Genomic DNA, 25,000 nt, shown 5'->3' with positions numbered 1-25,000 from the left:
CCTGCTGAAATGTGAGGGGTGTACTTACTTTTGTGAGATCCTGTAAGCAGTGACTAGATCTGTGTGGTAAGATTTCTACTTCATCGAGTCAAATAATGTGCATGTCTTCACTTGAGCTGGTCTTCAGGTCCATGAGGAGCTGCTGTATGATGCAGGGTATCGTGTGATCTCATCACAACAACCATGATATGACCTTCAGCTCAGGTTACTGTCTGCATGATGTTAAACATGTTCTCTGTGTGTGTGTGTGTGTGTGTGTGTGTGTGTGTGTGCGCCCCTCCCCAGCATAAAACTATTACTGTATGAATGAAAGAGTGAAGGGGAGTGGAATGTGGAATGTGGAACGCTCTTAAGATCTGCTGAGTGGATATAATATTTACTGCACAGGGGTCAGTTTTATTAATCACAATGCACTGACTTGAAAAACAGCTCAGGCTCCTGGTCCACACAAAAGTGAAGAAAGAGAATGTTCCTGGCGTGACTTTGGTGTATCTTACACTGAGCTGAGCTTTCAACTGATCCCTCTCGACTGCATCAATGTTCATGCTGAGGAACTGAGAAGGTCGCAGGGCAGTGTTACTGGAGATGGTCCTGTTGGAGTAAGTGGACTTCTTTACCACATACCTCTCATCTTCAGTGTAGATGGTCTTCAGCTGAGACTCATTAATCACCTGAATGAGACAGAGAGAGGAACACAGATCAACACTGAGGATCACTGGCACCTCAGAAGTCCTCATTCTAACAGCAATCTTTAGATTAAACTAAAACAGTGTTCATACAGAACCTGTGTGTCAACAAGAAAAACTAACCATCTCAATCAGCTTCTTAGTCTCCTTCGTCCCCACAGGTACATCATTAACCCTGTACTGATGGCACAGGTAACTCATCACCTCGTCTGGGGCATCAAACAGCTCGCGAGGTAGGAGAAGAACCCATAGCGCCTGCACACACACACACACACACACACACACACACACACACACACACACACACACACACACACACACACACACACAAATATAAACTTTCCACAATGTAAGTCAGCTTTATCTAAAGATTAACAGCATTTTAAAACTAGTCACAAGATCCATTTAATTCTTTATAAAAATGTATCTGAAGTCGTGATTTATACACAACATTTAATGATGAAGAGATGTAGAATAAAATCATGTAATTCCAAAGAGAAGGAATAAAATATAACTCAAAACAATAAAAATGCAAATCCAGAAGACTCAACAACAAAAACACAAAGTTTTATGCTGACTAATGAATAATTAGATCTCACTATTCCAGATTCCACGTTTATGTATATCTGTGATTTCTGTATTTTACACTTTTTCTAACGGTTTTAAGATACAAATGTGTTTTTCTGAAATGAAAAGTTTTCATACTGGAGGGAGTTTAAGGGTCGTGATGGTGGTCGAGAAGCCCACGACTCTGCAGGAGCGATCACACTGTTCACTCGAAGCCTCTGTCGGTCTCGTATCTGAGGGCAGAGAACACACACCATCCCCAGTGTTTCAACACATTCCACTAAAACACAAACATCTCCACAACTTACCTCTGACATGAACTTCTCCATATCCTGCTGCTTCTGGAACACAAATGCTCTCAGGTCGTTTATAGGAACATGGCTCTCCACATATTTAGCATTTTGTGGGTCCCGTACATTAATCTGTAATTAAAGATAACCGGATAAATAAAAACACACACACACACACACACACACACACACACACACACACACACACACACACACACACGTCGTAAAGCAGTTAAACTCACCACCAGCATCATGGGCTCGTACACATTTCCCTCAAAGAGATGGCGGTTCCTCCTCAGCCACAGCAGAGCCGTGTGAGTGTCAGGAGAACGTTGCCGCAGCATCTCCTCCTTCCTGTTCATCATGTCCTCTAAACTACGCAGACGGTTCTGCAGACCTGTGGATGAGGAGCAGAAAAGAAGCTGAAGATATTTACTTCCACAGACTGCTGATATGTGAAGAGTAAAACAGGTACAGGTGTGCTGGTGTAGACGATAATCAACACAAGGGTGGTGTGATGAAGAAATGTTACTGTTCACACCTGAAGCGGATTTTTTTTATATTGGTTGGATTGTACTTATCAATAACCAATTAATCAATCCACAGTTTTTCAAATGGATACTGGCTGAAAAAATAAATTTCAATAACTGTAGTTTAATACAAAAATAAGAAACATTACTGAATCATGAATAAATATAATTATATGATAGCTGTCTCCGTGCAGCGTGCAGTCTCACGTGTAAAAACAAACGTGATCGGTTGACCTCTACGAGAGATTCCTTCCATACATGTTAGATGCACATTCATTTCCAGAAGAATTTTCAGAGCTGCTGTTATGGACAATTAATCAAAACCTTCTGACCAATCACATTCCAGAAGTAAACAGCACTGTGATGTTAGCGCTTTATAGAGTTCTTAGTAAATCTTACGTCTCAGCTCGCCCGTGGCCTCGTCCTTATCGCGCCTCAAGTCCTGCCATTCGACGTCCAGCCTGGATTTCTCCTCCTGGATGCCCCTGAGCTCAGAGTTAACTGCCTCAATCCTGGGCGTGATGTCCTCTTGGCTGCCTACGTTGTCCAGCTCCGTCTGCAGGTCCTGAATCGCACGGCGTGTGATCTCGATTCGCCGATCCCGATCCGCCGCCTCGGCCCGCTTCAGACTCAGAGCCTGCCTAATGTCATCAATCTGATGGTGAGATAATCAGACTTAGTCCAGACGTCACAATCCTTTACTGTACAGCTCTGTGTTTAGAAAAACAAAAAAACAACTCCACACCTCTTTATATTTCAAGTCCAATTGATCCTGTTTGTGTTTACATTTTTGTGACGCTTCTCTGATTTTGGCCGTCTGAAACAGGAAGTGGTCATACACGTGAGCAAATCTACATCATAATCAGTGAACAGTTCATCCTTTAATATAAATATAAATCTATTTACCTGCATATTCTTCTGACATTTTATCTAATTAAAGCTATTATTGCTTTTTTAAACATTTCTCCTAAACTGGTGGAATACTTGTGATTTAATTATCACTATTGTTTCTGTATTTTATTGTTATTTGGACTGGAGGATCACCAGACCTTTTCCTTCATCTGGTTCTCAATAGGTTGCAGCTGGCTCTCGATGGACTGGATTTTTCTCAGCAGAGGCGTTTGAGCTTCCTTCAGTGACTTCACCGTCTTCTTCATGTCGTCTCTCTGTTTCTTTACTTCCTCCAGTTCCTTACGAGTCGTCTCGTACTTCTACACACACACACACACACACACACACACACACACACACACACACACTTCAGTTCATGTTTATTTGTTTTGCACTTTTAATAATGAACACTGTCTCAGAGCAGATTTACACAGATAATGTGGTGATAAAAATGAAGATGTTCTTTATTAATGTAAGTGTCCCTGATGAACAAGTCAGTGGAGACTGTGGAGAAGGAAGAAACCTTGAGAGGAACCAGACTCAAGAGGGAACCTCATCCTCATCTGGGTTCCACCGAATGTTCATTTATTACAGATAAACGTATAGATGACGAATAAAGTTATTGATCTTAAATAAACACCATTAAAAGCTAAAAGAAATAAGGATGAATTCAGGCTCTTTGCTTCATGAATCTAATCAGAAGCAGTTTTGAACTTTAGATGATTAGTTGAATGATATTAAAGATACACTGCTCCTGATCGTGGCTCGAACTACACATATGAAGAATTAGCAGACATTATGTTTCTAATGTACAGACACCAGTTGACTTCTGTATGTTTTATAAGAATAAATAAACACAGTGTAATGTGTGTGTCTCCCTGATGTCCCTCAGGGTTCTTCACTTTAGCCCTTTAGGGAACATCTAAGCTGTTCAGAAAATGCTCGAACTGCTGCTTTTAAAATGATTTTACAGCATTTAAGGGCAATTTTTTATTTTATGTAATAAATAAAACTTTATCGAGCTTTTTACAATTATTATATACAATATTTCTGTATTAAAATTACAATTCAAACATTTCTTTTTTCTCATACAGTTATTTTAAGATGGGACAGGAGGACGCTCACCACCCAGGGCCTTTTCTTCTCCAGCATCTGGATCCTGTCAAGATGTCTCCTTCTCATGTGGTAGCGCTCCACGTCCCCTTTGTTCCGTTCGTTCCTCTGCCGGGCTTTCTCCAGGAAGGTGGCCTTTTCCTTACACAAATTCTGTACAATTTCCCCATAGGTAAAGGTGAGTCAGGGGCAGACTGGAAATGCTAAACACAGCAGAAATAAAACGTTACCTCCAGATCCCTCTCTTTACTCCGGCAGTTCTTCAGCTCACAGTGAAAGTTGTACATTTCTGGTGGGCCGACAGACTTCTCAGTGGCTTCCAGGAGCTCGATCTTACTCATCTTAGCAAACTCGCCAACCTTCTCCTACAGGGAGAGACATAGATTAAAGATCAAACACGCACACACACACACACACACACACACACACACACACACACACACACAATCTGTACAAATAAGCAGTGCTTGAATTACTGTGATGATACTGTAGAATGAGATTAACAAAGTTAAATTCATGCTCAATAATTCCTGCATCTTCCTACAGAAACTTGTACTGATTTAATTCCCAACAACAAACTGAGGCTGATCATCAAATATCTACAGACTCACTACTTCTGTGGTCTATCTAATGTCCAACACATCATATTACACTACATTCCACCTGCAATAACAACACAATGATCATGATAAGAATGTGTGTGTAAACAAGGTGCCACTGACCTGAGGCAGGAACTGACACAGATTCCCAACCTGAATATGGAGCTCCTTCACTGCCTCCTCCACCACCTTCTGACTTGTGTGTCTGCCATTCAGCATCCACACACTCTGATTATTCTCCACATTAATCTCACGGTTAATCACAAGGTTTCCAGCAGCTCTGTACCTGACACACACACACACACACACACACACACACACACACACACACACACACACAAAATACTCATATGACCTCTATATACATAAATACACACATATATGCATAATGTATTATCAGATACTTACAGCTCCACTTCCACTGAGCCTTTACTGCATCCTCTCTTCACATACAGTCCCACCTAATACACACACACACACACACACACACACACACACACACACAGAAATGATTGATATTATTAGCCATATTAAATTACCACAATATAGTGACACAAAACTGCTAAATTGGGAGGGGGATTTGATGATGAGGCAGGTGGAGGTGTGTATCTCACCTTATCTCCTCGTCCCAGCACGGCAGTTTTTCCAGCCAGTCCGAGACAAATCGCACACACGATACTGGACTTTCCAGTTCCGTTTGCTCCTACAATCATGTTCAGGTTCGGACCAGGAAACACTTCTGAGTGATCATACGTCCTGTTAATATACACACGTCTGATCTTTAACATCTAAACAACAACCCATCATGATGTCTGATCTCCTCCTCAAATCTACAGCATGATGTCTGATCTCCTCCTCAAATCTACAGTGTGGTGTCTGATCTCCTCCTCAAATCTACAGCGTAGTGTGTGTTTTCCTTCTTAAATCTACAGCGTGGTGTCTGATCTCCTCCTCAAATCTACAGTGTGGTGTCTGATCTCCTCCTCAAATCTACAGTGTGGTGTCTGATCTCCTCCTGTAATCTACAGCATGGTGTCTGATCTCCTCTTAAACTCTACAGCATGGTTTCGGATCTCCTCCTGAACTCTACAGCATGGTGTCTGATCTTCTCCTGAACTCGACAGCATGGTGTCTGATCTTCTCCTGAACTCTACAGCATGGTGTCTGATCTTCTCCTGAACTCTACAGCATGGTGTCTGATCTCCTCCTGAACTCTACAGCATGGTGTCTGATCTTCTCCTGAACTCTACAGCATGGTGTCTGATCTCCTCCTGAACTCTACAGCATGGTGTCTGATCTTCTTCTGAACTCTACAGCATGGTGTCTGATCTTCTCCTGAACTCTACAGCATGGTGTCTGATCTCCTCTCGGTGTATTTCTTTATTGAACTGATTTGGGGCGGGACTACACATGAACACAGGAAGTGATGTCACGATGTAAAGGCTTACCTTTACCATTAAATAAATCACTGAGAAAATAATGTTACAGTTTAAAGATGTGAAAATTAGATTTTATTAACTTCTTAAATATTTATAAAACATTAGACTGCGACACTCTTAAATCCCTATTTGTATATAATTCTGAAAATACGTAAATCACACACTAGATCAGACTAAATCTGATCTGTCATTAATCGGCTGTATATAAATAACTCAAGCTAAAACATTTAATACATTTCTGAAGCGTTATTTTTCAACCCGTATTCTGGAACCTTCTCCCCAAATGCCTCCACATTATTGGCTGACAGCTGCGGGCTCGTGGTTACGAGCCAATCAAAATGCAGCATGTTTGCAGCGGCATGAGTCAGAAAACAGGTGGAATAAATCCTGCTAGTCAGTTAGCCACTTACAGGAAGTTTTGCATAGAAATACGGACAATAGATCCTTCCACAAAGCGCGGTCCCTGCTCGTGTCCCTGTCCCTGTCCCTGTCCCTGTCCACGCTCCGTGTGTGAGCTCCAGGGTAAAGATGACTGTCTGCTCGCGGGCTGTGACGAGTTTAATATGTGACTTATCCGTTTCCTTTTCCCAGCTAACGCCATGATTGAGAGTGAAGCTGGCGCGCGCTATGTTTACTGCTTTCGTTTCCCGCCTGTGTTGCAGACACGGCCGCTTCTGATTGGTCCTCGTTCCCCACGTGACTCAAAACGCGATTTATGTTAGTGTGTTTATGTCAGGGCGGCATGTTGACGGTTTAACTCCATTAACCTCCTACGACCTGGTGTCCACACACGTGCACATTACATTTTTTGTTGTGTGCGCCATAATACCTAATTCTGTGTAACTGGAACCTGTTCTACACAAACGTAAACACTTACACTGCCACCTGGTGGTGTCAGAAAGGAAAAACTCCTTTACCCATTACATAGAAATTTCAAGATGGCGGAGAACACACCTGAAAAGTCAGACAGTCACATGAGACCAAAACGTCCTCAAGGTAAAAAATCTAATACATTTTCATTGTTGATTCTTGTTAGGTTATGCATAATAGTGTTGTATGATTATGGCATGAAAATTGTAAAAACATTTGTAACAGTAAAGATTTACTATGCCTCTTAACTTGAAGTCCACTTATGTGGATAATGGGACTTAGCTTAATTAAAAATGTAAAAATGTTAGCAAAAAATTTAACTGTTAAAACATAGTTTGGGAAGAATTTGTTACAAAACATACATTTACAATAGGTTACAACAGTATACATTGACATTGCATGTGTGATAAATAACTTTACATTGATTTTTATTTTATTTTTGATATCATGATATCATTTCCAGAGTGTATTCCTCTGTCAAAGGCACTGGAATTAGTACTGGAGTCAATTGCTGGGGACACATCTCAGAGGTAGAGGACTTATCTGACATTGATGACCCCATAGAGGATGTTAATTATTATCCTCCACAACAGGAGCCAAGCAGAAGTGAGGAGAAGAGTAGTGGGGATGAAGACCCCACTCCACAGTCCACTGTGGCTAGCCGGGGCCGTGGTGAAACCTATTGTTGCCCAGACCATAGCAATGCCATTTCACGCACTCCCAGACACCAGACCCAGCGGGTTGATGGCTCAAACAATGACCCTAAAGAGCTAACACCAGGACCAAGCTTTCAAGGACAACCCAAGCAAGGACGAGGAGTGCGCTGGAGGGCTGCTCAACTTACCCCAAACCTAGCCCAGTTTGAGCCTGAGAAGGAAACTGAGCAGGACAGAGAAATATGTGTCTATCAGACGAACAAATATTGTTCATGAATACAACCACAAGATGGGTGGGGTTGACCTCACAGACAGGATGATCAGCTACCATACCAAGAAGTGGACTCTTCAGATGCTCATGCACTTCACAGATGTTGCTTTAGCCAACAGTTGGCTACCGTACCGCCAAGACCACACAGTACGTGGCACACCAAGAAATGGCATGATGCAATTTCTTGAATTTTGAATGGAAGTGGCTAAGACATTCTTGGCCCAACATAACAATACACAGAAAGACAGTACAGACCTCTCAGAACAGAAAGACAACACAGACCATTTAGAGCCAAAGAAAAAGCGCCCTGTGAAGGAAGTGCCTCACATCTCAGTCCGCAGAAGGGCTAATGCACATCTTCCAGAGGTGGTCAACCTGAAGAATGCAGCACGCTGCAGAGTGGCAGGCTGTTCTGGGAAAACTCGAGTCTGTTGTGTAACATGCAAGGTGTTCTTGTGCTTGCTAACTAAACGCAACTGTTACACAGTCTTTCACAACGGTTAAACGTGATCAACTGTTCCCACAGACAAAAAGGACATTCCAAGTTTGGAGTAATTTAAGTTTTAGAGTGTTATAAAAAAGCAAAAGCGAAACATAAACAAATGGTCAAGGATTTTTGGATATGATAGCTTGTTTCTTACAAATGTTGTTTTTCCATATCCATGTTCAGAAGTTGAAACAGTTATATATGCAACAGTAACAATGAAAAATGTTCAGGCACAGTGCTCAGATTGCATTTTGTTACACAATGGTGTCTTGATTGTTTTCTGCAGATACAGACCGAGTGTCCGCATAAGTGGACATCATTTTTTTCCAGAAAGAGCTTCATGTTCAAAGAAAATATATGGTTATTATAAATATTGGTTCTTCCCAACCCCAAATAGCTGGAAGAAATCTAAAATGCAAGCCAAACCAAAGCTCAGGTCTTAGGAGGTTAAAACCCATTAAACCCTATTTAAAGCCCATCAAAACCCTATTATACCCCATTAAAGCCCATCAAAATTTTATTATACCCCATTAAAACCCATCAAAACCCTATTATACCCCCATTAAAACCCATCAAAACCCTATTATACCCCATTAAAGCCCATCAAAACTCTATTATACCCCCATTAAAACCCATCAAAACCCTATTATACCCCATTAAAGCCCATCAAAACCCAATTATACCCCTGTTAAAGCCCATCAAAGCCCTATTATACCCCCATTAAAACCCATCAAAACCCTATTATACCCTGTTAAAGCCATCAAAACCCTATTTTACCCTGTTAAAGCCCATCAAAACCCAATTATACCCCATTAAAACCCATCAAAACCCATTATACCCCATTAAAACCCATCAAAACCCATTATGCCCCCATTAAAACCCATCAAAACCCATTATACCCCATTAAAGCCCATCAAAACCCAATTATACCCCATTAAGGCCATCAAAACCCTATTATGCCCCCATTAAAACCCATCAAAACCCTATTATACCCCATTAAAGCCCATCAAAACCCTATTATACCCCATTAAAACCCATCAAAACCCTATTATGCCCCCATTAAAACCCATCAAAACCCAATTATACCCCATTAAAGCCCATCAAAACCCTATTATACCCCATTAAAGCCTATCAAAACCCTATTATACCCCATTAAAACCCATCAAAACCCATTATGCCCCCATTAAAGCCCATCAAAACCCTATTATACCCCATTAAAGCCCATCAAAACCCTATTATACCTCATTAAAACCCATCAAAACCCTATTATACCCCATTAAAGCCCATCAAAACCCAATTATACCCTGTTAAAGCCCATCAAAACCCTATTATACCCCATTAAAGCCCATCAAAACCCTATTATACCCTGTTAAAGCCCATCAAAACCCTATTATACCCCATTAAAACCCATCAAAACCCTATTATACCCCATTAAAGCCCATCAAAACCCAATTATACCCTGTTAAAGCCCATCAAAGCCCTATTATACCCCATTAAAACCCATCAAAACCCTATTTTACCCTGTTAAAGCCATCAAAGCCCTATTATACCCCATTAAAACCCATCAAAACCCTATTATACCCCATTAAAGCCCATCAAAACCCAATTATACCCCATTAAAGCCCATCAAAACCCTATTATACCCCATTAAAACCCATCAAAACCCTATTATACCCCATTAAAACCCATCAAAACCCTATTATACCCCATTAAAACCCATCAAAACCCAATTATACCCCATTAAAGCCCATCAAAACCCTATTATACCCCATTAAAACCCATCAAAACCCTATTATACCCCATTAAAACCCATCAAAACCCTATTATACCCCATTAAAACCCATCAAAACCCTATTATACCCCATTAAAGCCATCAAAACCCTATTATACCCCATTAAAGCCCATCAAAACCCAATTATACCCTGTTAAAGCCCATCAAAACCCAATTATACCCCGTTAAAGCCCATCAAAACCCTATTATACCCCGTTAAAACCCATCAAAACCCTATTATACCCCGTTAAAGCCCATCAAAACCCAATTATACCCCGTTAAAGCCCATCAAAACCCAATTATACCCCCATTAAAACCCATCAAAACCCTATTATGCCCCATTAAAGGCCATCAAAGCCCTATTATACCCCCATTAAAGGCCATCAAAACCCTATTATACCCCATTAAAGCCCATCAAAACCCTATTATGCCCCATTAAAACCCATCAAAACCCATTATACCCCCATTAAAACCCCATCAAAACCCAATTATACCCCATTAAAACCCATCAAAACCCATTATACCCCATTAAAACCCATCAAAACCCTATTATACCCCATTAAAGCCCATCAAAACCCTATTATACCCCATTAAAACCCCATCAAAACCCATTATACCCCATTAAAACCCATCAAAACCCTATTATGCCCCATTAAAACCCATCAAAACCCATTATGCCCCATTAAAGCCCATCAAAACCCTATTATACCCCATTAAAGCCCATCAAAACCCAATTATGCCCCATTAAAGCCCATCAAAACCCTATTATACCCCGTTAAAGCCCATCAAAACCCAATTATACCCCGTTAAAACCCATCAAAACCCTATTATACCCCATTAAAGCCCATCAAAACCCTATTATACCCCTGTTAAAGCCCATCAAAACCCAATTATACCCCCATTAAAGCCCATCAAAACCCAATTATACCCCCATTAAAACCCATCAAAACCCTATTATGCCCCCATTAAAGCCCATCAAAACCCTATTATACCCACTAAATATACCACATTAAAGTAAGGTTATCAAACCATATTAAACCCGATTAAAGCCTATTACAGCCCATCAACACGCCACTAAACCTATAACCCTGACATTACACTGCATGATGCCACCCTGAGTTTTTACAGTTAAAAATCACAATGTAAACAATTCTTTGGTCACACATAATCACTGGTTCTCTGGAGTTGAGCTCATAGGGTTTCTTACACACAAAGGGGGTCTTTATTGTACAGTATAATTGTAGACACATCATCTCACACACACACACACACACACACACACACACACACACACTGTGATGTACTTTATAACACACTTTATTGTACAGGATCTCATTAGTGTATGGAATGATCTTAAACACACATCTGAACACAGTGAAAAGGCTGTATAATAAACACAGAATGAGAGATTATGATCTGTAAAAGTAACTTTATAAAGCTGTTTTCAGAGATTAAAGTTGATCAGATATTAATGAAATGTTGAGTTTGATCATAATCAGATCTGATTAACTGAAAGATGAAAGGTCTATTCACTGAGCACCATCTGTGAAAGTAAACAGAGACAAAAACAACTTACAGTACAGTACAAAACACAGTACTTTCTGCACCATATGTGATATAAACTCGAAATCTATGACCGTTCTAAATTAAATGAATACATTCAATTATAATATATATTATAATGGTATCGGACTTAATTTAAGACTATACAAATATCAAAGGCCATCAAAACCCCCAATTAAAACCAAACCCCATTAAGGCCATTAAACCCCATCAAAACTACATTAAATCCTAGCAAAACCCCATTCTGGAGTACGGGTGTGTGAGGTGAGGTGGTGTGAAGGTGTGTTCAGTTATAATTTATATATATATATATACACTAGAGCTGACAATCGCTAAAAATATTTATTGGGATTAATTGCATGACTGTCATGAGTGAACTCACACATATTTAATCTGTTCTAAATGTACCTTAGATAAATACTTTAGAGTTTTTTATGCTCTAATTAACATGGACATGGACAAATATTGATGCGTTATGTAAATGTATGTTTATTGTTAGTGAAACCAAACTCAACATAGAGCATGAAGACTGGACGTTTCAAAGATTATAGATGTTTTCCAAAGAACTTCATGTCTATAAAACACATAAAAAAGAACATAGAAATACCATGTTCCTGTTACTTCTCTTTTTTGCAAAGAGCAATTTACTTACACAAGCCTGTTACATTTCCAGATGACAGACAGCTCATAAAAATACTCTTGCAACTGTTTTAAAGTAATTATAGTGTTTTGAATCATGTAAAACATCAGGTCACAAAACGCAACTTTTGCTTTGTTTCTGCATGGACGATTGTAATTGCCAGATCTGTGCATTGTGGTGGATTTTGGTGATTGATTTGAGACTTGGCGCAGCAGTAAAACAAATATTTCGGGTTTTCTTATTATATATAATATATATAAAAATATATAAGTTTATAAAGAATGTACCTTGTGAATAAATGTGGGTTGCGTTGAAGGATTTCATTTCGCCTCTTTTATATGTAATTATTTATATCTTTAATAAAAATGCTCAAACCGAAATTTGCATTTAATTCATTAATTAATTTTTCATTAATCACACGTTACTAAAATTAGTGCCATTAAAATAAATTTGCGTTAACACATTATTAGTGTGTTCATTTTGACATTGGGTTTGGGTTTAGGGGAACGTTCCAGAAAGTGAAAAGAATCCTGAACCAACATGGCTTCCATTCCATACTTTAACACCATGCAGTTCCATCTGGACTCCTGCTTCACCGTACAACAAGAACATGAACCAAAGCATAAGTCTGAGTTCTGTAAGTGTTATTTAGAGAGCAGACAGACGTCTGGATTGATGTCTATTATGGAACCAAGTGCCCAGTCACTGCACCTAAATCTTAATGAACTGCTCTGAGATGAACTGCTTCACAAGAAATAAAAATCTACTAGTAAAGAAAATCTTTTCGAAGAGTAAAAGTAAAGTATTTTATCTGAATGTTTGGAGAAACTGTCTGGATGCTGAGAGTGTGTAAAGCTGTTCTTCATTCTGAGCGATTTTGCAATGAATATTAGGTAAATCTTCAGACTGTTACATTACTGCGTTTATTGGATATAAACAAAAGGAACATGAATGTGTCTTTAAAACACCATAAAACGATCAGAGTTTCCACACTTTTCACAGTCAATAAATATGTTATACATGTGCAGTACCTTTGCAGGGTCCCTTTTGAAATGTAATATCATCAATGGCAGTATCACTCAGTATCGATGTCCCTTTGGTGGCTTCAAATACAATCTAAATAAAATAAACATTCATATAAACATAAGGCCTGTAGACACACTCAGGTGAATTGTGTGTTCTGTTTCTCACCTGGTGCTGATGGTGGTACTGATAGGTGACTGATGCTTTCATCCAGGAGATGCCCTGTTCTCCTCTCCTTTCCCACAGCACTGTGTCTCCTTCCTCCAGGTCGGAACGCAGCAGAACCCTGAGAGAGCCTGTTCCAGAACCATACATGTGGTAGAAGAAGAGCAAGCACTGAGCTGCCCTGGAACCACGGAGGGGGTGGGACACGAGGAGGGCATTATGACCTGGCAGCATCAGGGACGCCTCAATGTACAAATAATGACCTTTAAGATAACAAATACAGAGACACAACTGAGACACAGAAGAGTTTTAAAAGCACAGTGCACCATCACATGGTCCACACACACTCTCTCTCACACACACACACACACACACACACACACAGAGTGAGAAGGAACAGGAACAAACCCACTCCTGTGGTGTGATCTCTTTTAGGTCCAGTGTAGGAGGTTGGTGTTGGTCCTCTGATCAGAACCCAGTTTGAGGTGTCACGCTCCTTCTCCTGACTGAATCCACAAAGTCCTTTCTCAAAGTCACAGTGTGAAGGAACCAACAAAGGAGAACCTGGGACACATCAACACATGACTTCATTAACACACTGAGCATGTGCACTTTCTCTGAGATTAAATCTGAGTACTAAAATGGTTGTTGCACCTTGTGGAAGCTCACAGTCCCCGAGGCGAAGGCTGATGTCATCGAGAGCAGCAGTACCACAGTTCCAAAAACTTTTACACAAACTCGCGAACATCACCTCATAGAAGACAAAAAATAAAAACCAGTAGATAAATCACTTCACACAAATATATATATATATAAAATATCCTGCTGTGTGTTCTACTGATTAACTTCAACACAGTGTGTCTGCGCATGTGTGTGTGTGAGATGTGTGAGATGTGTGTATGGAGGGTGTTTGAGGTGTGTGTGTGTGAGGTGTGTGTGTGTGTGAGGTATGTGTGAGGTGTGAGGTGTGAGGTGTGTGTGAGGTGTGTGGTGTGTGTAAGGTATGTGTGAGGTGTGTTGTATGTGTAAGGTATGTGTGAGGTGTGTGTGAGGTGTGTGTGTGAGGTGTGTGTGTGTGTGAGGTGTGTGAGGTGTGGTGTGTAAGGCACGTGAGGTGTGTGTGTGTAAGGTACGTGTGAGGTGTGTAAGGTGTGTGTGTGAGGTGTGTGTGAGGTGTGTGGTGTTTGTAAGGTACATGTGATGTGTGTAAGGTGTGTGAGGTGTGTGTAAGGCACGTGTGTGTGTGTGTGTGAGTTGTGTGTGAGTTGTGTGTGAGGTGTGTGAGGTGTGTGGTGTGTAAGGCACGTGTGAGGTGTGTAAGGCACGTGTGATGTGTGTGTGTGTGTGTGTGTGAGGTGTGTGTGAGGTGTGTGGTGTTTGTAAGGTACGTGTGAGTGTGTGGTGTTTGTAAGGTACGTGTGATGTGTGTGTGTAAGGTGTGTGTGTGTGTGTAAGGTACGTGTGAGTGTGTGTAAGGCACGTGTGAGGTGTGTGTAAGGTGTGTGTGTGAGTGTGTGTGAGTTGTGTGTGTGTGTAAGGTGTGTGTGAGTGTGTGGTGTTTGTAAGGTACATGTGAGGTGTGTGTAAGGCACGTGTGTGTGTGTGTAAGGTGTGTGTGTGTGAGTTGTGTGTGAGGTGTGTGTGTGAGTTGTGTGTGAGGTGTGTGTGAGGTGTGGTGTTTGTAAGGCACGTGTGAGGTGTGTGTAAGGTGTGTGTGTGTGTGAGGTGTGTGTGAGGTGTGTAAGGCACGTGTGAGGTGTGTGTAAGTGTGTGTGAGTGTGTGTGAGGTGTGTGTGAGGTGTGGTGTTGTAAGGCACGTGTGAGGTGTGTAAGGCACGTGTGATGTGTGTGAGGTGTGTGTGTGAGGTGTGTGTGAGGTGTGTGTGTGAGGTGTGTGGTGTTTGTAAGGTACGTGTGAGGTGTGTGTAAGGTACGTGTGATGTGTGTGTAAGGTGTGTGTGTGAGGTGTGTGAGGTGTGTGAGGTGTGTGTGAGGTGTGTGTAAGGCACGTGATGTGTGTGTAAGGTGTGTGTGAGGTGTGTGTGTGTGAGGTGTGTGTGAGGTGTGGTGTTTGTAAGGCACGTGTGAGTGTGTGTAAGGCACGTGTGATGTGTATGTAAGGTGTGTGTGAGGTGTGTGAGGTGTGTGGTGTTTGTAAGGTACGTGTGACTCTCTCACCACTCTCTCATCACTCTCCTCACTCTCCTCACTCTCTTCTCACTCTCTCCTCACTCTCTCACCACTCTCTCACCACTCTCACCACCTCTCTCACCACTCTCTCTCACTCTCACCACTCTCACCACCTCTCACCACTCTCTCACCACTCTCCTCACTCTCTCCTCACCTCTCATCACTCTCTCCTCACTCTCCTCACTCTCTTACCACTCTCTCACCACTCTCTCACCACTCTCTCACCACTCTCTCCTCACTCTCTAACCACTCTCTCACCACTCTCTCCTCACTCTCTCATCACTCTCTCCTCACTCTCTCCTCACTCTCTCCTCACTCTCTCACCACTCTCTCACCACCTCTCACCACTCTCTCACCACTCTCCTCACTCTCTCACCACTCTCTCCTCACTCTCCCTCACTTTCTCATCACTCTCTCCTCACCTCTCACCACTCTCTCACCACCTCTCCTCACTCTCTAACCACCTCTCACCACTCTCTCACCACTCTCTCCTCACTCTCTAACCACTCTCTCACCACCTCTCCTCACCTCTCATCACTCTCTCTCCTCACTCTCCTCACTCTTCTCACTCTCTCACCACTCTCTCACCACTCTCACCACTCTCTCCTCACTCTAACCACTCTCTCACTCTCTCACCACTCTCTCACCACTCTCTCACCACTCTCCTCACCTCTCACCACTCTCTCCTCACTCTCCTCACTCTCACCACTCTCTCACCACTCTCTCCTCACTCTCTCACCACTCTCTCCTCACTCTCCCCTCACTCTTTCATCACTCTCTCCTCACTCTCTCATCACTCTCTCATCACACTCTCCTCAGCTCTGATGTGAAGGATTATTACCTGAGTGATGTTCTGGGTCTGGATATTGAGCTCCACCTGAATCCACACGTCTCTGGTCGTTTCACTTGAGCTCCACACTCTTTTTGTGGATTGTCTCATAGTGCTGCTGTTGTGCAGATACACTACTAAAGTGTTCTCAGATTTAATGAATCCTCTGAGAGAGTAGAAGAACCTGAGGCAGAACTTCTGCTTCCCGGGAAGAGCCGGTCCGAACAGCCTGCTGATTGAACCAGACTGCATGATGAAGCGTGAACTTGCCATCAGAAAGGAACCTGAGAGAACAAAACACTCGACAAATAAACATTTACTCGAATCACAGGTGGAATTTTTGTCTCCATTCTTTTAATTACATTTAATTTGATTTTATTATACAGAATAATTCTAATCATATCCTGGATCTTCTTCATCTCTTCACACAAACGGAGGTGTTTTCATCTTTTATCAGAAGTGAAAAAATTATTACATATTCACTGTTTATTAAAAACTGTAGCTGTAAAGATCCTTAAATGATCATAAAAATGTACTGCATTTAACACGTCATAATAAATAACTACCATCTTTATAATGTGTGTGTGTGTGTGTGTGTGTGTGTGTGTGTGTGTGTGTGTGTGTGTTCATGCACCTCTCCCAGTTGTGTGGTCTCCCTCACGGTACATATTGGGCCGCACTGAGACTCGTTTCCACATGTCATTGTCCATCAGTTTCTGTGTGTATCCACAAAATCCCAGCTCAAAGTCACAATCTGCAACTGAGGGGTCAAACACAGGCTCTGAATACACACACACACACACACACACACACACACACACACACACACACACACACACACACACACATCTAATCAGGACTGCAGACAGTCAGCACTTGAGATTGTGACGTTCATGAAGATCTTCAGCACCTGTTTCTGCAGAACATGACTCTGTAGAAAACGCAACATCATCCAGCAGCACACGACCTCCTTTAGGACTGTTAAATGAAACCTCAAATACCACCTACACACACACACACACACACACACACACACACACACACACACACACGTGTTATGTTCAGGCAGCGTTAGTGTTCAGCAGATATTTACACAATTTGATGTGCTGATCAGGTTTTAGATGAACATCATTAATAATGTTAGTGAACAGAAGTATTTCCTGGATGATGTTCCTGGTGTGTTTATTAGCTTGATGGAGTTCAGTGATCTTTCTGAGCAGGTTTCTGTTTCCACGTCACTGATAGAATTAAAACTTTGTGAAAAGAATCAAGTGAACTTTTGACTGTGGTTCTTGTGCCTCTGAAGCCAAGCTGCTGTCAGGACACTTCTCATGAGCAGAGATTTACAGGTGAATGTGATCATCACTGATGTACCTGTAGGGGGTAGGGGGCACTCAGTGGGACCTGTACAGGTATCCACACATGAGTTTGGGTTTCCTGCTCCAGCTGGTTGCTCTCTGGTTGGTCTGCTCTCCACAGCTCACTGTACTGCCCTGCTCGGTCCCTGCTGTACACAGAGAACATGTGACCCTCGGCATGGTCCTGCTGATACTGAAAACTCAGACATCCCCACATGGGCGCAGACGTGATGGGAGACACCAGCGTGGCCACTTCCTTCAAAGTCCTCGAGTGAATCGAATCCACGTACATGTAATGACCTGGTAATGAGACAGGGGTTCACCATACACACTACACACACTACACAAATTACACACACTACACATGCTACACACACTACACAAAATACACATGCTACACACACTACACAAATTACATATACTACACATGCTACACACACTACACAAACTATACAAATTACATATACTACACATGCTACACACACTACACAAACTATACAAATTATATATACTACACATGCTACACACACTACACAAACTATACAAATTACATATACTACATATGCTACACACACTACAAACTATACAAATTATATATACTACACATGCTACACACACTACAATAAACTATACAAATTACATATACTACACATGCTACACACACTACACAAACTATACAAATTATATATACTACACATGCTACACACACTACACAAATTACACACACTACACATGCTACACACTACATAAATTAAACACACTACACACATTACACACACTACACATGCTACACACTACACAAACTTTACAAATTACATATACTACATGCTACACACACTACACAAATTACACATGCTACACACACTACACATACTATACAGATTATACACACTACACAAATTACACACACTACACATTACTCACACTACACACACTACATAAATTAAACACACTACACACATTACACAGACTGCAGACATTAAAAGTGCTACACACACTATACCAATTACAGACAAAACACACACTTTCACACATTACACACACTATTCACAGTCATACACTACACACAGTCACACACTACACACATTACACACATAAGGGGAATGAGCACATGGTGTACCTGGTCCATCACCGAGTGTAGGTTTACTTGGAGCTCCTCTCCCCACATACCAGTTCACATTTCCACTCCACTGATTCACGTACCCACACAGGTGAGACTCTTCAAAATCACACTCTGGAAATCAGACAGGAGTAAGTTTATTACTGCTCATCTGTAGAAAAACTACAATTATAATTTCACTCTCTTCTGTCTAAACATTTTAACCTGAAGTTCAGTGGCAAACTAGAATCTCTGATCACTTCTGGAACCGTTGAAGAACCCTCAATTTTAAGAGTTCATGTGTCTAAACCCTACAGCTTTACACATGGAGAATCTAAAGTTTGGTGAACCAGAGGGAAATAAACATGTTCTGAAGTTCAGCTTTTTTTGTTTTATTTCTCTGGAACCAAACAGATTAGATACATTATTAGATGATTTTCTAAGAACAACAATGTTTAGATGCTTAAAGAGCAAAGAAGATCTGGAGAAGATCCAGCAGCAGCAGTTTTACCCATATGAGGAGTTTGTGTATTATTTTGTATAATTATGTGTATGAGTTTTGTGGGTTTTTTTGTGTTATGTTACACTCCAATAAACCTTCAGTCGAAAGAGAAATATCATCAAACCTCCGGAGAAAATACCAAACAAACGTAAACAATTTATACAAAAACATAAAACAGATATTTTTATTTTATTTTACAGTTCCCGTCTTTTACATGTTATAATCTCTGTGTGTGTGTGTGTGTGTGTGTGTGTGTGTGTGTGTGTGTGTGTGTGTGTGTCTGCAGCACTAACCGATGCAGTATTTATCTGAAATGTCGATCTCAAAGATGGACACACTGCTGCCTTCAGCCGAGCCACGCCCACCTTCTATCACAATCTACACACACACACACACACACACACACACACACACACACACATTACAACATCCAAATAATGTTAATAACAGTCACAACAACAACAACTATAATAATAATAATAATAATAATAATAATAAAAAATGATAAAATTGTGAATTTCAAAAAAAAAATTCTTACAGCTGATTTATAAACTACAGACTCTCCTGAGATCAAAGTCATAAAATAAAGAAAGAAAGAAAGAAAGAAAGAAAGAAAGAAAGAAAGAAAGAAAGAAAGAAAGAAAGAAAGAATAAGAAGAAGGAAAAGAAGAAGAAGAAAAATAAACAGAAGAATTGCTGATATGATGGTGATTTATTGCTTGTTGCTGGAATGTTCTGCTGTCGGTGTGTTTGTGAGGTTGTTCTGTGTCAGGGTTCGGACCACGAGCCGGAAGTGGGAGGAGCTCTATCATATTTATCACAAGAGTTTAGTACATAAACACAGTATCGCGAGCGCTACGAGCCGTGATGCGGGTCTGGTACGTAATGCCCGTGTAATCTGATAAGGATGAGGAAAGAGAGTCAAATCCACACGGAAGGTAGAATCCTCAGAACTGTTACAATCCACAGAGCGAAGGTAACCCTAGGAACGAGAATAATCCACGGAACCAGCGGGGAATTCTGGTCTTGAACGAGGTCGGTGTCCGTATCCATTGAGAAGGTCCGACACTCGGCAGGGGAAAGGTAAATTGAACAAGGTTTACCCCGTACCTAATTTAATAGAATTTGATCCTGTTCGGCGGGCCGGATTAAAAAAGTGGATCGTGAATGCAGAGTGTTTAACACGGAGTGGACAACAAAATATCTCAATATTTCACTGAAGTCCGATCAAAGGCTGTTTGTCTAATATGCCAAGAAACTGTCACGGTTTTCAAAGAGTAAAATATCAGCTGTCATCTGTCTCACTGTCCCACTGTCCCCTGTTCCACTGTCCCCTGTCCCTCTGTCCCCTGTCCCACTGTCCCTCTGTCCTCTGTCCCCTGTCCCACTGTCCCCTGTCCCTCTGTCAACTCTCCCACTGTCCCCTGTCCCTCTGTCCCCTGTCCCACTGTTCCTATCCCTCTGTCCCCTGTCCCACTGTCCCTCTGTCCCCTTTCCCACTGTCCCCTGTCCCTCTGTCCCCTGTCACACTGTCACACTGTCCCCTGTCCCACTGTCCCCTGTCACACTGTTCCCTGTCCCACTGTCCCCTGTCGCCTGTCCCACTGTCCCCTGTCCCTCTGTCCCCTGTCACACTCTTCCCTGCCCCTCTGTCCCCTGTCCCACGGTCCCCTGTCACACTGTCCCCTGTCCCACTGTCCCCTGTCCTCTGTCCCCTGTCACACTCTTTCCTGTCCCTCTGTCCCCTGTCACACTGTCCCCTGTCCCCTGTCCCACTGTCCCCTGTCCCTCTGTCCCCTGTCACACTCTTCCCTGTCCCACTGTCCTCTGTCCCACTGTCCCTCTGTCAACTGTCCCACTGTCCCCTGTCCCACTGTTCCCTGTCCCACTGTCCCTCTGTCCCCTGTCACACTGTCCCACTGTCCTCTGTCCCACTGTCCCACTGTCCCCTGTCCCCTGTCCCACTGTCCTCTGTCCCCTGTCACACTCTTCCATGTCCCTCTGTCCCACTGTCCTCTGTCCCCTGTTCCACTGTCCCCTGTCACACTCTTCCCTGTCCCTCTGTCCCCTGTCCCACTGTCCCCTGTCACACTGTCCCTCTGTCCCCTGTCCCACTGTCCCCTGTCCCTCTGTCCCCTGTCACACTTTTCCTGTCCCACTGTCCCACTGTCCTCTGTCCCCTGTCCTCTGTCAACTGTCCCCTGTCCCACTGTCCTCTGTCCCACTGTCCCCTGTCCCACTGTCCCTCTGTCCCCTGTCACACTGTCCCCTGTCCCACTGTCCCCTGTCCCACTGTCCTCTGTCCCCTGTCACACTCTTCCATGTCCCTCTGTCCCACTGTCCTCTGTCCCCTGTTCCACTGTCCCCTGTCACACTCTTCCCTGTCCCTCTGTCCCCTGTCCCACTGTCCCACTGTCCCCTGTCCCTCTGTCCCCTGTCACACTGTCCCATGTCCCTTTGTCCCCTGTCACACTGTCCCACTGTCCTCTGTCCCCTGTCACACTTTTCCTGTCCCACTGTCCTCTGTCCCCTGTTCCACTGTCCCCTGTCACACTCTTCCCTGTCCCTCTGTCCCTCTGTCCCCTGTCACACTGTCCCACTGTCCTCTGTCCCCTGTCCCCTGTCCCCTGTCCCCTGTCCCCTGTCCCACTGTCCTCTGTCCACTGTCCCTCTGTCCCCTGTCACACTCTTCCTGTCCCTCTGTCCCACTGTCACAATGTCCCCTGTCACACTGCCCCTGTCCCTCTGTCCCCTGTCACACTCTTCCCTGTCCCCTGTCCCACCGTCCCTCTGTCCCCTGTCCCACTGTCCTCTGTCCCCTGTCCCACTGTCACACTGTCCCCTGTCCCACTGTCCTCTGTCCCCTGTCCCTCTGTCCCCTGTCACACTCTTCCCTGTCCCCTGTCCCACTGTCCCCTGTCCCTCTGTCCCCGTCATACTCTTTCCTGTCCCCTGTCCCACTGTCCCCTGTCCCACTGTCCCACTGTCCCTCTGTCCCCTGTCACACTCTTCCCTGTCCCTCTGTCCCCTGTCCCCTGTTCCACTGTCCCCTGTCCCTCTGTCCCCTGTCCCTCTGTCCCCTGTCCCACTGTCCTCTGTCCCCTGTCCCACTGTCCCACTGTCCCACTGTCCCCTGTCACAAGACCCTGAAACCAAACCACAAGAAGTGGAATTGGAACTGACCAACAGCTCGGATCTGTCCTGAGAACTGCCACAACAAAACTTACTCCAGACTTTGATGAACTGTCAAAACAACACTGTTCCTACTGAAACTGAACTCGAGATTTTCTGCTGTGTTTATTGATGCACTGGCAAAAAAAAAAGATGAACAAGTTGTTGATCTTTTGGCACTTGATGAAACTGAATTTGTGTTTATTCAACTGAAATTTAATTCATTAATTTAATTAATGCATTTGGAAAACAATGTGTACAATGAGCCATGCATATTCATATTCTTTGCTACATGTTACAGGCCAAATCTTTAGTGTAATACACACACACACACACACACACACACACACACACACACACACACACACACATATATATATATATATATATATATATATATATATATATATATATATATATATATATATATATATATATATATATATCATGGCAAATTTTAGAACCCATTGTGGCCCGTGAGTCAAAAAGTTTGCCCCCCCCTGCAGTAGACTGTCATTTGTTTAGTACTAAGTTATGAAAGAGAAGATCATTAGATGCTCTGCTGTAACTCTAATTGTGTTTCTGAGCAAAGTCACGCAGGGAGAAAAAGCTCATGTAGTTCTGTAGTCCAGGGTGAAGCTGAAAAAATCAAGTTTAAAAAATGTTTACTTTAAAATGGATCTGTGAAAGACATGTGAAACGTGTCATGTGATGTGAGGATAAGCAGATGTGCAGTTGCTTTGGGCAGATGTTTTGAGCAGATGTTATGTGCAGATGTTAATTATAACAGGAAACGATATGAAACAGCAACAACCCCAGAAACACAACCCTGAGACTCTGTGAGCTTCCAGGTGAGACATGTGCTGGTTACTGGTGACTTGTAACACGTGTAAATGATCAGTGTGAGAAAGTCATGTGATGTGCAGGGGTTGATGGGTAATGTAGTTCATGGCCATAAATCAGACAGAGTGATGTGAGAATATGAGTGTAAGAGACTAAATAAATCCCGATAAGGAGGAAAGTTCAAATATTCTTTCAAAAATCAATAAATAATAAACTTGAACTTGAACATGACCAGCAACTCTTCTTCTCACATCTCACCTTGTACGGTTCGGTGGAGTTCTGCAGGTCTATGGTGGTGACGATCCAGCTCTCAGAGGGACTGCTGGCTGACCAAAGTGTGCGGTCAAAACTCTCTCCATCTGAACGAGAGAGAACCCGAAGAGAGCCAGAGACGGTGATCTGATAGACAAGTCTGAAACAGCTCCAATCCTGCAACTCCACATAAGGACCTAACAGAAACGCCTTATCTCCTTCTCCCTGCGAGGTCACATCCACTGTAATGAAATGATCTAAAGAAGGCAAAAGAACATTATCCAGTCACCATCAGAGATCATCATGAGAACAGCAGGAGAACATCAGAAACAGCATGAGACCACAGATAACTTTAGAAACGAGAAGAGCGTGAGAACCTCAAGAACAGCTCATCTACAGGGAACAGATTATTCAAACATCTTCAGAATTTTAAATCTGTACTGAGGAACAGCACACACACAGTGGTCAGAAGAGCTACAGAAAAAAGCACGCACTCACACACACACACACACACACACGCTAACATACACACAGACTCACACACACCTTATACACTGACACACACACAGACTTATACTCACACACACACACACACACACACACACACACACACACACACACACGCTAACATACACACAGACTCACACACACCTTATACACTGACACACACAGACTTATACTCTCACACACACACACACACACACACACACACACACACTAACATACACAGACTCACACACACCCTTATACACTGACACACACACAGACTTATACTCACACACACACACACACACACACACACACACACACGCTAACATACACACAGACTCACACACACCTTATACACTGACACACACAGACTTATACTCACACACACACACACACACACACACACACACACACACACACACACACACACGCTAACATACACACAGACTCACACACACCCTTATACACTGACACACACACAGACTTATACTCTCACACACACACACACACACATGCTGACACATACACACGCATGCACTGACACACACACACACACACTTAGACACTGACAGAGAGATGAACAGAGAGATAGAGAAATGAACAGATAGATGGAGAGATGAACAGAGGGATGGAGAGATGAACAGAGAGACAGAGAGATGAACAGATAGACAGAGAGATGAACAGAGAGACGGAGAGATGAACAGAG

General features: G+C 42.7%; 2 protein-coding genes and 1 long non-coding RNA gene across 5 annotated transcripts in view; 1 reads left to right on the top strand and 2 right to left on the bottom strand.

Moving 5' to 3' along the window:
* smc5 (structural maintenance of chromosomes 5) overlaps positions 1 to 6,740 on the bottom strand; it is a 15,443-nt gene extending 8,703 nt beyond the window's left edge. The window contains 15 exon segments of the mRNA XM_046861782.1: positions 498 to 671; positions 810 to 919; positions 922 to 941; positions 1,392 to 1,486; positions 1,562 to 1,675; positions 1,786 to 1,940; positions 2,473 to 2,728; positions 2,819 to 2,890; positions 3,123 to 3,284; positions 4,090 to 4,230; positions 4,308 to 4,442; positions 4,800 to 4,962; positions 5,085 to 5,137; positions 5,291 to 5,432; positions 6,526 to 6,740. Of these exon segments, the coding sequence (XP_046717738.1) occupies positions 498 to 671; positions 810 to 919; positions 922 to 941; positions 1,392 to 1,486; positions 1,562 to 1,675; positions 1,786 to 1,940; positions 2,473 to 2,728; positions 2,819 to 2,890; positions 3,123 to 3,284; positions 4,090 to 4,230; positions 4,308 to 4,442; positions 4,800 to 4,962; positions 5,085 to 5,137; positions 5,291 to 5,432; positions 6,526 to 6,716 (1,983 nt within the window). The 5' untranslated portion in view covers positions 6,717 to 6,740.
* A 234-nt stretch (positions 6,741 to 6,974) lies between these two features.
* Positions 6,975 to 8,637, top strand: LOC124393781. The gene is made up of 2 exons (XR_006927375.1): positions 6,975 to 7,111; positions 7,449 to 8,637. It is a non-coding gene; the product is annotated as an uncharacterized LOC124393781 (long non-coding RNA).
* A 2,834-nt stretch (positions 8,638 to 11,471) lies between these two features.
* mamdc2b (MAM domain containing 2b) overlaps positions 11,472 to 25,000 on the bottom strand; it is a 15,379-nt gene continuing 1,850 nt past the window's right edge. For 2 of the 3 annotated variants that reach the window (XM_046861786.1, XM_046861784.1), the window contains exons 3-15: positions 23,812 to 24,062; positions 19,833 to 19,917; positions 19,059 to 19,172; positions 17,955 to 18,238; positions 17,491 to 17,584; positions 17,215 to 17,361; positions 16,593 to 16,864; positions 14,216 to 14,312; positions 13,970 to 14,125; positions 13,565 to 13,824; positions 13,405 to 13,489; positions 12,249 to 12,307; positions 11,472 to 11,713 (exon numbers count right to left, since the gene is read on the bottom strand). In XM_046861786.1, the coding sequence (XP_046717742.1) occupies positions 12,279 to 12,307; positions 13,405 to 13,489; positions 13,565 to 13,824; positions 13,970 to 14,125; positions 14,216 to 14,312; positions 16,593 to 16,864; positions 17,215 to 17,361; positions 17,491 to 17,584; positions 17,955 to 18,238; positions 19,059 to 19,172; positions 19,833 to 19,917; positions 23,812 to 24,062 (1,874 nt within the window). In that variant the 3' untranslated portion in view covers positions 11,472 to 11,713; positions 12,249 to 12,278. The remainder of the gene's footprint in view (positions 11,714 to 12,248; positions 12,308 to 13,404; positions 13,490 to 13,564; positions 13,825 to 13,969; positions 14,126 to 14,215; positions 14,313 to 16,592; positions 16,865 to 17,214; positions 17,362 to 17,490; positions 17,585 to 17,954; positions 18,239 to 19,058; positions 19,173 to 19,832; positions 19,918 to 23,811; positions 24,063 to 25,000) is intronic. The other variant, XM_046861785.1, reaches the window with a different exon arrangement.

The sequence above is a fragment of the Silurus meridionalis genome, chromosome 11 (assembly GCF_014805685.1).
Source record: "Silurus meridionalis isolate SWU-2019-XX chromosome 11, ASM1480568v1, whole genome shotgun sequence".
Lineage (NCBI taxonomy): Eukaryota > Metazoa > Chordata > Actinopteri > Siluriformes > Siluridae > Silurus > Silurus meridionalis.
The sequence above is the reverse complement of the archived record's forward strand: the minus strand, read 5'-3'. Positions and strand labels throughout refer to the sequence as shown.